Genomic DNA, 14,337 nt, shown 5'->3' with positions numbered 1-14,337 from the left:
TGCGCAGTGGGAGTGAGACTGTGTAAAAACTTACTATTGCTAGTAAGCTTAACTCTAAACACTAAGTATTTTTGCGTTTTTCACCATGCAAGTAACTGTTACTTCATAAATACAAGTCATAAGTACATATTGAGGGACAAGGAGTAAAGTGAACTAATGTTTGTATGTCAGGGCAGCTATTGGATTTTACAGAGGTGTGGGGAACACAAAAGCAATATTCCAACTATATATATATATATACATATATATATATATATAATGCAGAAAAGGGCAATCAATTAATAAATAACGCAGGATATAGAGACCACACAAATTAACTTGTCTATCTATCTATCTATCTATCTATCTGCATGGATCTAGTGGGCATGTGTAACACATACACTATAGGTTTCAACTCAACCTCTCAGGTGCAGTTACAAAAAGATGTCACTGTCATGTCACTGTCATTCCATCAGTCCCTCTGCGTCTACGCCATACAAGCCCACTAGACGGAGACACAGGGAGGTAAATGTCACAGGTTCCCTGAATGCATGAAGGCTGCAGGCTCACAGACCAAGTCCCTGTGGGGCCCGAGGGCGAGAGGGGTAATGTTACTGCCGCAGGACAGTCTGCTGGTGTCTCCTCTCCTCTCCCCCTCATAAAGTCAGTGGCACCGTGCGCTGTGAGGTCATGTGAGGACAGCAGCTGCGGCAGATGCAAGACGATGCCTCGTGTCCTTCACACAGGAGCGGTGTCGTGCTACCCACTGGTGGACGCTCTCTCTCGGCCTCCTCACAGACGCACTGTCAACAAACCATTTTGTTTTTCAGGTTAGACCATTTAGGAGGGATGCAGCTATTTTTATCCTCCTCTGACCCAAGATCAGAACAGTGAGCCACAGAGGACAGAGGACAGAGGACCTATCCAGACACATTCTACGTCATCAGCTGATCACATTTGACAAAGTCAGTGTTAATTACAGTGTTTGATGAAGTGTTTTGATATGAAAAAAAAGCACCATAGTCCGCAGTCGTCAGAGACATATTTTAAATCTTTTGTTTTTAATATATCTCACATTTGATTTATTTACAAAAGACAGTGGCTTCGTGACATAAAACTATGTGTTGTAAACTCAACATGAGAAACAAATGAGTACCAGAAGCAGAACCATACAGAACACAGACATAGATAAATAACATCGGGGGGAGCGCTGCTGTTGTTGTTGTTGTTGTTGTTGTCTTTTTGCAAACAATAAAAGGCTCAGTGTGTGTGTGTGTAACTGTGTTTTACCCCTGGTTTGGTCACACAGGGTGAACGGTATTGCCTCTGCACTGGTTAAAATGACACCAGCGACTGTCTATCAGTAGATCTGGAATGTCTCTTCTATCTGTATTGATTATTAAACGGACACCGTTAAATGTGAACGTTCAACGACTGAGCAACAACAACATACCGATGCAGATATATTACGTCGTTATATACCTGGGATGTGTGTGACACACGATGTCCGCAAACAGTTTGGCACAAATGTAAAGGCTGAGCAATATTTTTTTTTTTTCCCCACGGAACACATTAATAAATAAATAAATGAAATAAAAACCTCTATAGTCACAGACTAAAACGCCGACATAAAGGCTAATTGATCATCTTATTTGCTTTTTTTTTTACAGCACTTTACAGAACAGCTACAGGCACAAACTGAAAGAACGACAACAAAAAAAGGAGCTTAGTTATGCATTCAGATGTGTGACCGCAGGGAAGGGGAAGACAGTGAGTTGAATTCTTTTTTTTTAACCTCTGCATTTGAATCATTTCTCGATCTTTTGTAAGCGGAATAAAAGGAGCTTTCTGATTTGAATTCGATGGCATTTCAGTTCCTACACTTTGCTTTTTCGCATGGATTGAAAACCGGGCGGCGATGCGAGCGCGCACATGAAACTCATTACAACGAATATACTCCACTAATACTTGCAAAACCAGGAGAAGAACAATAATAAAGATGACACACAGAGAGAAGAAAAGGGGAGCCAATGAAAAATACCACATTTAAAATGACAATGTTTGTTTTTCTTGACACAGTGTTACAGGTTGGTGGAACCTTATACCGAAGCTTACTGTACAAAATTTTAAACAAAAACAAACAAAACCTTCCCGCTTCCTGTACTTTTAGGTCAGTCACATTTCCGAAAAACTGCCGCCACACATTTATCTCATCAAAAACCAGACGCGCTGCTGCAGCTCGTCTTGAATTCGAGTCGTATGCCGACACTGAGGGACAAAGGACATTAAAACCGGAAGACAAAAAAAACCAAAACGTGACAGTTACATAAACCTGATCTCTGTCCGGCTCAAATTAAACCTCATCTGGAGCAGACGGAACACTTTGCTTTTTTCCGTATGAAAGACACTAATTCACTCACAGAGACAAACTCTACCCGATAACATGCTTTCACCACATACTGCAGCACTTCTCCTAATCCACTTCCTCTACTCCACGTTTTCATTTAAAATAGCGAAGAGTTTCATTCCAAAATGAGGGAGAAATCGATGTTCAACTTTAGGACAAAACGTTGTGACATTTCAGAATGAAACCCTTCATTTTAAATCATCATTGACATTTCCATCGTTATTATTACGCCACATTCCAGCTACAGAGAAGCTCTGCGTTCCCTGAGCGCCTGCCGTCATTGCGCGTAACATTTCGACTAAGTAAAGCTATCGAAGCGTTTCCTACTCTCTTACGACTACCGCACACCCTCGCATACTCTATTAAGTGTCCATTCTGGGAGCACAAAACTAAAACTCGGAGCCTACGTCGTCACTACTAAACATCCTGAGGTGCTTCCGAACAAATAAATACTGAGGCTATACCAGCTAGTCCGTGTATTCTGGAAAAGGAGGGCGCCATGCTGCGCTGAGTGTTACAATGCCCTTCAGGTGATTCGCTTAGGTTTTTCATTGGGAGGAAACAATGAGCCTCGGCTCATTACTGTGCCCTGTTATTTGCAAAGGGAGGCTCGCGGAGAGCGTAGCAGCAGCAGAACAGTGTGTGATTCAGTGAGTGTGTTTACGTGCACGTAAAAATTCTGCAAACCAGCTCTTGCGTTTTACTGGCCGAGGTCAGAGAGGGAGGTCAGCTTCTTATCCACAACATACTGCAAACGTCTGAGAATGGAATCCTAATATTACTTGTCTATCTGAGGTCTCAAACCCACTTAATATCAAGTTATAATGAGTTGTTTTTGTGAGTTATTTGAAACTATAAATAAATATTGTTTTTTTCCAAACTAGGCTGAGTTTGAGTCCTCTGCTGTATATCTTGGTGTTCTGGCTTTTAAAAGGTCATTAGGGTTTATTGGGCAAAATTGAATAAATTACCCATAAGAGTATATGTATAGAAATGCTTTAAAATAAAAAAGAATTTGGTTTCCGTAGCCTTAAAATATGTGCTTTAGGCAATTTTTACACCATTCTGTGTCACCGCGTGAGCTACGCAAACAACCGGTCGCAAGGGAGTTACGTTTTTGAGCTTTAGACCGGTTATTTTGGTACTAGATAGATAGATAGATACTTTATTCATCTCACAGAGAAATTCACACTATTCTTAATGGAAACACAAAAAAAAATACATACTGGACCGAACCGTTCCACTGCAGTCTCTCCATTAGGTGTCACCAAATTTGAAATACTGGTTCAACATTTGGGCGGAAATAGCCTGTATCCAGTTAGCTTAGCATAAATACTGAAACCAGGGGCTAGCTATAGCATGTTTTGTTTTTATTTGTTTATAAAAATGAAGTGTAGAAAACACACGTTGTGGTTTGCCGAGGAATAGTTCAGCACATTCAACAACGTGTTGTTTTTACACTTGTACAGCATGCTAATTATTAGTTAGCTGTTACTTGTGCTGGTAGATGAGATTTTATTGCCTTTAGACAGCATTTAGCTAGCTGCTTTCCTTGGTCGATTGTGTTTGTGTTAAGCTAAGAATCTGATTTCGTTTTGCCAGAGCACAAGGTGACATAAAAATGCTAAAGTAGATTTTATGTTGTTCATGGTCCCTTTAAAAAGGAACGTTGGGGGAAACAAGTGATCTGCGAGTCAAGGGTTTCAGGGATTATGAATCAAACCATTTCTTTTTTGGATCGTTTTTTGCTGATTGCCTGTGAACAGTGAGCGTGAGACTCTAGAGAGTCCCTTTATTACACTATGATGGAGCCAAGTTATCTGTTTTCTCATGTTCCCAGGCTTAAGTTAAGCTTAAACTGTGTCCTGGCTGCAGCTGGATACAGGAGAATTGCACTGGTCTCATTCCTAACGGCGTGTCCTGAGAACGTGGACGTGCAGTAAACACACTCAGCGTGAATCCTGAAGGCAGGACACGTCTGACATGACAGCTGTCATCATATAACCCACAAAGAGCTGGCGTATAGCGCGGTACAGTACCGAAAATCCAGACATTAGTGCAACTTCATGCAAAAATAATAAGAATAATTATGAAAAAAAAAAAATATATTAGCACTGGAGCGATGACGGGGAACATATGAAAAGAAGGTAACCTCCGTTGTCAGGGTCTTCCCAAGGTCATGTGTTTACAGTATTTTATATACAGAATGACCTCCTGAGGGAGGAAAACACAGCGAGCCATTCTTTAGCAGTCATGAGGGAAATCGTTGGGTAATTACAGCAGGTTTCTTTTTTTTTTTTGTTAACAGGACAACACACATACTCGCTAATTAGAAACTTTTTTCTTTTTTTTCACATAGTGAAATCCTGTTAGATTACAGCATGCATTACTCTACGTGCTAATGCCAGGGTTGTTGTTGTTGTTGTTGTTGTTGTTACTGATTCTTCAGATTCGATGACTGTATGTCCTTACAAGATGGGGTGGTGTTCTCTTTCCCTCAGTGCTTCTATACTCTTACTGTGCCTGCGTATTCACACACAGAGAGGAACAGATTCAGTATCGCTGGCAGACCCGTGCAGTCTGGATGAATTGCTTTTAAGACATATAAATATGCATAAAACAAGCAGGAAGTGTGCCACAGTTCGTCCCTTGCTACTTTTAAATGCAGGCGTTTGCAGCAGCAGCACATTATAAAAATAAAAATTGAAAAAAAGCGCTACATCAGTATATTACTGGCTGCTAAAATGCCATGCTAATCTTTAGAAACAACAAAACAATGCAGTCAATATCAACTGTAGCTACTATTTCTCTGTGTGTTGCGAATCAATTAACATCAAGCAACTTGTTCCTATAAAGTAAAAAAAAAAAAACGGCCAGAGTTGCAATCATTTTATCACATTATCTGAAGGTCACGAGTTAATGATCCTCTTGACTCATAATAATTAATACCAATTATCTCATCATCGTCACCACACAATGTTGTAGTACAAATTGAATTCATTATAGTGCCTACTTTTTGTTCTTCAGTCTGCTTCAGCTGAAAAAAAAGAAAGGAGATGCATGTTTATATGCATACTTTTGGGTATAATCCTATGGATGGACACAAATACTACTACATTCTGTTTTTGTGTGGCTTCATTATATATTATATATATATATATATATATACATATACATATATGTATATATGTATACATACATATATACATATATATGTATATATATATATACATATACATATATGTATACATACATATATACATATACATATATGTATATATATATGTATACATACATATATACATATATGTATATATACATATATGTATGAAAAAGTCACATTTGACTGCATTGGCATGTGCGTGCTCACCTCTGTCCCCACCGTTCCTCATGTTGGTCTCCTCCTCGTCTCCCCCGTCATCTACTATAAAAGCAAAAAAAAACCACCACAGGCTTCAGTTGCCGTGATGTGAGGAGTCCGTCCAGACACGCAGATGTGCGAGCGATAACAATTGAGAGGCCGATAAATTCTTTAATAAAGAGTCAAAACCCAGGAAACATGAGGGAGAATACAAGCCAGATGGCAGAGCAGGCGTATCTCGTAAAAAAAAAAAAACGCGCGTTATGGACTGACCTGAGTGGAGCTCTTTCACCAGCGAAGACATGGTGTTTGTGATTGAATCAGCAGCAACTAATAAATCGTTCCGAAGATTTCTAGGTACACCTAGAGACAGAGATTTAAAAATCAGGGTTGAAACATGTGTGGGTTATATCTTTGGAGTGTATGAAAGTACTGACAATTGTTTTTACTTGTCTCCCCATGGCTTCAATATTCACTCAGGATGTGATACATGAGTCTGTAATGAATGCTCTTTGTCTCAGGTGTTAGTTTGGACTCACCCTGAGCAAAGGCCTCCAGCACGTCGCCTCCCACTCCAGCCAGGCAGTCCTGTGGCGTGTGGGTTGGGGTTGATCCAGCCGATGTGGAGCGTATGGGCATGGGCATGGAGCAGCCGGCACCGTGACTGGGGGAAGAATGAGGGGAGCCTCCGGACTGGGACTGCAAGATAAAAAGTGAAAAGAAGAGAAATCTGCAGTTATAGTCGCAGTATCATCAGCGAATCGTGCGACATTTACTGGATCTCTTGACATTTAGAAGGGAATCAAGTTCAGCGTAGTACATGAAGTACAACAATTTACAGATTTGTACAAGCCGTTTTCAGACATGAACTCGGATATAATGTCCACAAAATTGGAGTATGAAGAGCACAGCAGGTGATTTTCTGGTGTTTTTTTTTTCCACAAACAGAAAGAAACATTCACAGAAAATTCAGCCAGCTCGTGCACCGTGAGATTGTCCCGCTGCAATTCACAGATGGTCCCACTCTGACATTTTCTGGCAACTCGAGCAGGAACGTCGCGGGGAAAAGTTCTGGAAAATGTCCGACGCAATGTTTGCGAACGTTCTCACATACAGAACAACCCCTCCAGACAATTCCAGGATAATGTCCGGACGCCAGCGCATGTCTGAAAACAGTTACAGAAAAGAAAAGAAAGGACAAGGAAAGGAAAGAAAAGAAAAGGAAAGGAAAGCTAAGATCCTATTATCTCTTCATCGAACAAAGCTGATTCTGGAACAGCTGCGTTTCGGCGCAGAGCGCTGTGTCACAGCCGCAGATTTCGGCTTTAAGAAGAGATGACCTTTTTGATTTTAACGGTGACTTTATTAAAAAAAAAAAAAAAAAAACACAGGCACAGATGTGACCAAAAGATTTTAATCCTTGAGGGGGAAAACAAACAAAACAGTGGTATATATTAGAAGCAAGAAAATCTCCTAGTAATCCCATCCTGGCTGGCTAAAATCTGCATCTCTACAGCGCACCTTTACTGCGTCCAGAGGGTAACGAGAAGCATGTGTGGGGCCTGAACTTGAGTTGGGAGCTATACCTCACAGAGAAACGATGACTGTGTGACTCTGGGACTAGTGCAGGCCCGGGTCGATGGCTCGGAGCCAGGCGGCAGATGGCCTGCCAGACTGCAGTCACATTAGAAGGGAGGTTGTTAGCGCCGATGAAAGGAGCAGGAGGACCTGACATCCAGGTTGAGGAAAAACACAGTTCTCTCAACTGGTTTTGCCGAGACCTGGCTTTAAAGACTAAAGTTTGGTGGCTGTGAACTTTGTCCTCGTAAAACAAGTCAGTGGGACCCGATTAGATAGAGCAATCCTATCATGTGCCCTGACATCCATGTTGAGAGCTACGACTCCCTTCAATCGCATCTGCTGAAGGCAGGCGTACCGAGGCATTAAACTAAGTGCCGCGACTCGCGCCAGGTATTGACCGTGGCAAACTGAATTAAGGGCAACTTACAGCCTGCTTCTGCTCCTCATCCTATCAGCCAGCAAAGGTAAGCAGAGAGAAAAAGAGAGAGCAAGAAGAGTGAGAGCAGCAGAGTTAACGCAGTGAACGGCGAAAGAAATGACTTCTGCATGCACCATATGGCACATTAACATAACTTACGAGTCTCAGTTTTGATCTTTCATCAAACATGCCACCAAGATTACAAAAAGAAACACGTGTTTAATAGCTTTGGCAAAAACCTGCGAAGTGCTAAAGAATCCCACTCGTGGAGAATAAACCTGGTGGAATTGGGCGATTGTCTTACCTTCAGCAGCCTCATCAGGCCCTCCAGCTGCACCATCAGCTCCCGTCTGCTCTCCTGCAGGGCCGACATGCGCCGCTCCAGCTCGTCCTTCCTGTGTCTGCAGCAGACGGAGAGAGATCGGCGACGCATTAAAGAAAAATAAAGGAACATGGATATGACAGTCATAAAGCATGAAGCAGGTGCTGTCATGTCGCCCGGGGTGACACCAGTCTGGTTTGTGATCGTGGGAGGAAATTTGTCTGGTCTTTTTTTTTTTTTTGGTGGTGAATCTGTTGCTTTTATGGGAAAAGTTTGGAGACGCTGACTTTATATCGTTTTGGCTAAAAAAGGACTTTCTTTGCCTCAGGGTGCAGTATTTAAATAATCATCCTCATCATCTACAGAAAGATAAGATACTAGATTTTTGTTACCTGCTTGATCAGAGTCTGATATCCACGGTAGTACTCGTCATTTCCCTGTGATTTCAGCTCAGTTGTGGTCTAAGACTCTGTCTCTTTATAGTGACTGCTCCGGCGTATTATCACCCTCTGGTGTTCACACAGTGTAAAGACCTCAAAGAAAAAGCAGCCAGTCATCTTTATGGCTTTAAGTCGTCCCAATCGGGGAACTTTCAGAAACATCTGTGGACCGTGAACATCCTCACGCTGAGTAGGTCTACGTAGACGCTCGCCAGCCACTTTATTAGGTACACCTGTTCAACTGCCTGTTAACGCAAATATCTAACCAACCACAAACCTGCTGGTCTGAGCATTAGAATGGATAGAATTTAAGTGACGTTGAATGAAACATGGACAAGGATGGTCTTAAAAAAAACGACTACTTTATTATAGGAGTACTGTATACCTAATAAAGTGGCCAGTGAGTGTATGCGTGAATTAAGTGAGGGATAATGCATTTATTTGGACTTCATTTGAATTAGAACATGCAAACTCCATGCAGAAATGCCCTTGCTGCAAAGGCAAGAGTCCTTGTTTAAGGTTATATTACATATAATTGAATGCTCTCATCTATAATTAGTTGCTGTATTTAAGGTTGGCCCTGTAATTAATATTTAAATGATTAGATATGTCACAACAGTTGAACCTACCCGCACCCAAAATTCATTATTTATGGCAGGCCGTACAAATAGGGAGTCATTCAAGGGGCAAAGGAAGCTGTAACACGTCCTCACAGGGTGGGTCTCTTCCAAGAACTAAACCCACGGTTGTCAGCGTCCTGCCGGCATGATAAATGTCCCTGCTGCAAATTAAAATTTAAAAAAAAATCACCCTCCGGAATAAGGAAGACATTATTTGAGCTTGAAGAATGAGCTCAGCTTCTTAAATACAGCAGCCCTGCAGTGGTTTTTACTGCCTTGTTTTCATTATATACAGCATAGCGTCTCCCTTTCGCGGTCAGAGGTGTCGCCGTGTCCATGATACCTGAGGAGCCGCAGTTCAGTCAGGAGCGTGGGGTTCTGCTGGGCTTTCTCAGGTGTGGGCTGAGAGGCTTGTTCATGCTCCAAACGCAGCCTCTGGATCTCCTGGAGGATCTCTCTGGGAAATAACAATGATAATAATTATTATAATAAGATGTTAAGGCAGGGGTGTCAAACATACGGCCCGGGGGCCAGAACCGGCCCGCCACGGGGTCCAATCCGGCCCACAGGATGAATTTGTTAAAAAAAAATGTATTTTCATATTTTATTTTATTTTATTTTATTTTAACATTGCTTTACTCAGTAACGGATGGGATTTAAAGCAAAGTGCTGTACTTCCAGAAAAAACATACTTAAGTAAAGGTAAAATTACAAAGTACACCAAAAACGAGCGAGTAAATGTAATTCATTACTTTCCACCTCTGATTCAAATGATAGGAGATGAAAGCGCGATTTGCCAATAAAAGTAATCAATCCATTCTTGCCTTTGAGATGCACTAAGATGATTATTTGGGAATTTAAGAGAAAGCTTCAGTAAACAATAATGTTTTTCAGGCCTGATTTGAATGTGCTGAGACTATTAACAATAACTATTGTTATTTTAAAGCATTTATACACTTATACAAACACACTTATTCAATTTCTGCCAATAAACCCTTGAACTTAGTACAGAGATTCTTTCAGTGAGCTTATGTAGCGCTACATTCATGTAAAATAAATAAATAAATCAATGAAAGTCCTGCATATATTACAAAAAAAAAAGCAAAAAGGTGACCTAGGGACTGCTAAAACGTCTCGATGAATCGATCATTAATCGATTACTTAATTAAACGAGAACTATTTTGATAATCGATTCATCGGTTTGAAGCTTTTTTCATGATTAAAACAAGATTTTCGATCGTTTAAGCTTCTTAAAAGTGAGTATTTCCGTCTTGGACAAAACAAGACATTTGAGAACGTCATCATTTCCAGGTTTGACGAACACCGATCAACATTTTTTTTTAGGGTTTTCTGATATTTTAAGGACCAAACGATTAATCGAGAAAACAGTCGACAGATTAATCGATTATGAAAATGATCGTTTGTTGCAGTTGTAATTCAAAATCAACTAATAGTTCATTTGTATTAACGCTCATCAACAATCATCGAGCTAGGTCAAAAGGTCAAAAACCCGCATAATATACGTTATAATGGAGTAATTTGCCTCATAAACACATTGTTATTGTGAGCTATACATCGTTGCATATCGACACAGACACTTTTATTTTTCTAGTCTGGCCCCCTACTGGCCAGACTAGGTCATTGGATTTTGAGAACCCTGATCTATGTGATGGACAAAAGCTCCAATATTGCAGTACATACAGTAGGTAAATGTATTCCATTGCACCTACTGTATGTCAACCAATCAACACACAATTAACATCTGTTTCCGGTGAATACATTTGGAACCCTACCTGTTTTTGTTCTCTAGTTCTGCGATCAGCTGCCTCTGCTGCTTGTTGGCATCAAAGTTGAAGCTCAGGTCTGTCGGAGGACACTGTTGCTGGGGGTGGGGGGGGGAAGATCACAGAACGCCATTAACCACAGTGTGTGTGTGTGTGTGGGGACAAAAGTCAAACACCAGCAGCTAATTTCTGACCACAGCGAGCGGCAATGACGCTCGGCTGGAGACTGATTATGCTCCTGCATGCAACAGGGAGCCATTTTAGGTCACCTTTATCCTTCTTCATACAGCGACGTGGAAATCTAATTAAACCCGAAACCCAAAGTCACACTTTCTGCCTTAGATTACTTTTTTTTTTTTTTTGTGAAACCAAACCCTGTTCTATTTCTGATCTCATCTGTGGTAGGTTGTTTTTTTTCTGTCTAGCAAAAAAAACCACTCACTGTGTTACTATTCAGTTATTACCTCCCTATATAGAAGCTTTTACTGGACATTTCTCCACTCGCACACTGGATTCTGATTTCTTACGCTCGGGGAATTCACAGGAAATCAATGCATGCATCATGAATGGGTTCTTTCTCTTGGCGGCGTAGCAGAGATGCATGGAGACAGCGCTACTGCCAACACAAGGTTATTATAGTGAACGAAATATAACAAAAACTAAAATAAAAAAAAACATTTTTGTTAACTGAAAAACTACAATTTTATTTTTGACGAACCGATAACTAACTGAAACTAAACAAACTAAAATTGTAGGGAAAATGTGCTTAGTTTTCGTCGTTTGTAAATGGATTTCATACATACAGTAATCCTTTAGGGTTCATATGAAGTGTATTTATTTCTTCTCTGCCGGCAAAAAGGTTGTATTTTCATTCATTATAAAGTGTTATCAGTTTGTTTTTGATCACAAGGTGGGAAATAATAGGCAAGTTAAAACATAACATTTGTTATGTTGTTGTAGATATGTCTCATGAGGATTAATATTATTATTTATGTTATGTTCATGTGTGTCTTTAGTCAGTTGGCTATTTGATTTTTACTTGACACAACTGTATTATGCACATTTTGCACTTCAGGCTAATTTCTTGTAGACTGCTATATCTGTCCTAAATACATTTTTGCTTCGTTTTTATGACACAATACTTATTATGATCTTTATGCAACACTAAAACTAAGCATTTACAAAAAATAAAAACAATACAAAAACGAGCAAACCTGCTCTAAAAACAAATTAAACTAACTAATTTAAAAAAAAACAAGTAGTCAAAACTAAATGAACACTAATACTAATGAAATTTCGAAAAATGCACATCAGTTTGGGCTGCTGTAGAAACATGGCGGCACAAGATGGCTGCCTTCATTAAATCAGGTTATGCATACCAAACAGATATTTTAAAGCAATTATACACCTGTACAAACATACTCATGGGTAGTATATTTAATTACTGGAAAAATATGTTTTCCTAAATGTTAAATTCCTGTGTTCTTATGTTGACTGTCGACCAATCAGGATAAAAATATGTATAAAAACAATTGTGACCCTAAAGTAGATAACATTTGTTTCCTATTTTATAATGTTTGAAGAAAAACGATCAATCTGCTGGGAAATCAGATGCTTCGTCCTCCACTATTCCATATTATCAGAGGTGGAAAGCTATGAATTACATTTACTCGAGGTGCTGTAATTAAGTGTTTTTTTGTGTAATTTTACTTTTACTTAAGACAGGTGAACGATGAGGTCAGGTGAACGATGAGGACAGCTGAACGATGTGGACAGGTGAATAATGAGGACAGGTAAAGGATGAGGACAGGTGAATGATGAGGACAAGTGAATAATGAGGAGAGGTGAATGATGAGGACAGTTGATCGATGAGGACAGGTGAATAATGAGGACAGGTGAATGATGAGGACAGGTGAACAATGAGGACAGGTGAATGATGAGGACAGGTAAACAATGAGGACAAGTGAATAATGAGGACAGTTGAACGATGAGGACAGGTGAATAATGAGGACAGGTGAATGATGAAGACAGGTGAACAATGAGGACAAGTGAATAATGAGGACAAGTGAATAATGAGGACAGGTGAATAATGATGACAAGTGAATAATGAGGACAAGTGAATGATGAGGACAGGTGAATAATGATGACAAGTGAATAATATGGACAAGTGAATGATGAGGACAGTTGAATGATAAGTACAGGTGAACGATGAGGACAGGTGAATGATAAGGACAGGTGAATGATGAGGACAGGTGAATGATAAGGACAGGTGAATTAGCGTTAATTAAGTTCCCTGAGTGAGCGAAAAAGTTGAAGCATATGTGACCTTTGACCCATTTTGACTGATACATTATGTGTTTCCATGTTTTATTTTGTCAGCACTTTAATTTGTAAAGGTTTGCCTTTAATTTAAAACCATTCATGTGAGATTTGTGTCCCCTTTTTGCATGACACAAGAAAGAACCCCAACATTTTAAACAAGCTACTTCTTTACTTTAACCTGAGTACATTTTTAGACCAGTACTTCCACCTCTGCATATTATGTATGACTGCATGCTACGCTTTTCACCAGCGGGGTCACCACTTGTCTTCTCTGGCCACGGGGTATAGTGCATAACAATGATATGTCATGGGGCGTTAAACCTGAAATGCAGGTTGACTGAATCCCACCCAGGGGCATTCGACGAGACACTCACTGTGGAGTTGCCCGCCTCGGCTGCCAGGCGCGCAGCGTAGCGAGCGATGAGGCGGTGCTCTTCATCTAGCCGACTGGGACTCTCCAAGACACTGCCCAAAGTCAAAGACAGAGAGACATGTCACACATACAGTATATACACACAACAACACTGACTCTGTCGACGACAAAAGCTCTTTTGTAAGTAGGAGGGGAAATTCAGTGCATGTCATGTAAAAAGAAGAAATATGACAAAGGAAACTTTATAATAGAGGTGACCTTAATATGCGACTCTTGGCTTTGACTCCAGTGTTGACAGACAGTCTGAGATAATTGGTCGTTACAACGAACTGGGATGGATATGAGGGAGCGCAGCATGCCAAATGCATTTGTGCTCGTGCCAGTACCCAAGCTGGCCATTTCATTACTGATTGGAAATGTCAAATACGGCATGAGACTTTTAAATGATGGCGGGCGTGGCATATGGCGTGGCAAATGACAGAACATATGCTGCCTTTTTTCTTTTCTTTTTTTTCGAGGGCTGAAATGAGGAGTGATGGAGAGCTTGAAATGTTGCCGAGGCGCCACCTAACTCCGGCTGGAGAGCGAGCGATGATTAAGATCATTAAATGCAATCTGGCCTCGAGCGCGCCGCTGCATCAACAACCCCGCCACAGTCACTGCACGGTTCACTAGCCAGAAAAAAAATAAAAAATCAACCTGCAACTGCAAAACAGCCCTTTAAACAACA

The 14,337-nt window shown here is 40.5% G+C and overlaps 1 protein-coding gene across 9 annotated transcripts in view; it reads right to left on the bottom strand.

The window, feature by feature from the left end:
• Positions 1 to 1,012: 1,012 nt before the first annotated feature.
• The window catches only part of dtnbb (dystrobrevin, beta b), a 37,991-nt gene continuing 24,666 nt past the window's right edge, over positions 1,013 to 14,337 (bottom strand). For 4 of the 9 annotated variants that reach the window (XM_058615182.1, XM_058615180.1, XM_058615186.1 and 1 more), the window contains 10 exons: positions 13,609 to 13,699; positions 10,922 to 11,010; positions 9,472 to 9,585; positions 8,051 to 8,147; positions 7,756 to 7,776; positions 6,287 to 6,446; positions 6,021 to 6,110; positions 5,757 to 5,810; positions 5,400 to 5,423; positions 1,013 to 4,909 (listed from right to left, as the gene is read on the bottom strand). In XM_058615182.1, the coding sequence (XP_058471165.1) occupies positions 5,410 to 5,423; positions 5,757 to 5,810; positions 6,021 to 6,110; positions 6,287 to 6,446; positions 7,756 to 7,776; positions 8,051 to 8,147; positions 9,472 to 9,585; positions 10,922 to 11,010; positions 13,609 to 13,699 (730 nt within the window). In that variant the 3' untranslated portion in view covers positions 1,013 to 4,909; positions 5,400 to 5,409. The remainder of the gene's footprint in view (positions 4,910 to 5,399; positions 5,424 to 5,756; positions 5,811 to 6,020; positions 6,111 to 6,286; positions 6,447 to 7,755; positions 7,777 to 8,050; positions 8,148 to 9,471; positions 9,586 to 10,921; positions 11,011 to 13,608; positions 13,700 to 14,337) is intronic. The other 5 variants (XM_058615183.1, XM_058615188.1, XM_058615184.1 and 2 more) reach the window with 3 other exon arrangements.

The sequence above is a fragment of the Solea solea genome, chromosome 18, assembly GCF_958295425.1.
Source record: "Solea solea chromosome 18, fSolSol10.1, whole genome shotgun sequence".
NCBI classification, from domain to species: domain Eukaryota; kingdom Metazoa; phylum Chordata; class Actinopteri; order Pleuronectiformes; family Soleidae; genus Solea; species Solea solea.
The sequence above is the reverse complement of the archived record's forward strand: the minus strand, read 5'-3'. Positions and strand labels throughout refer to the sequence as shown.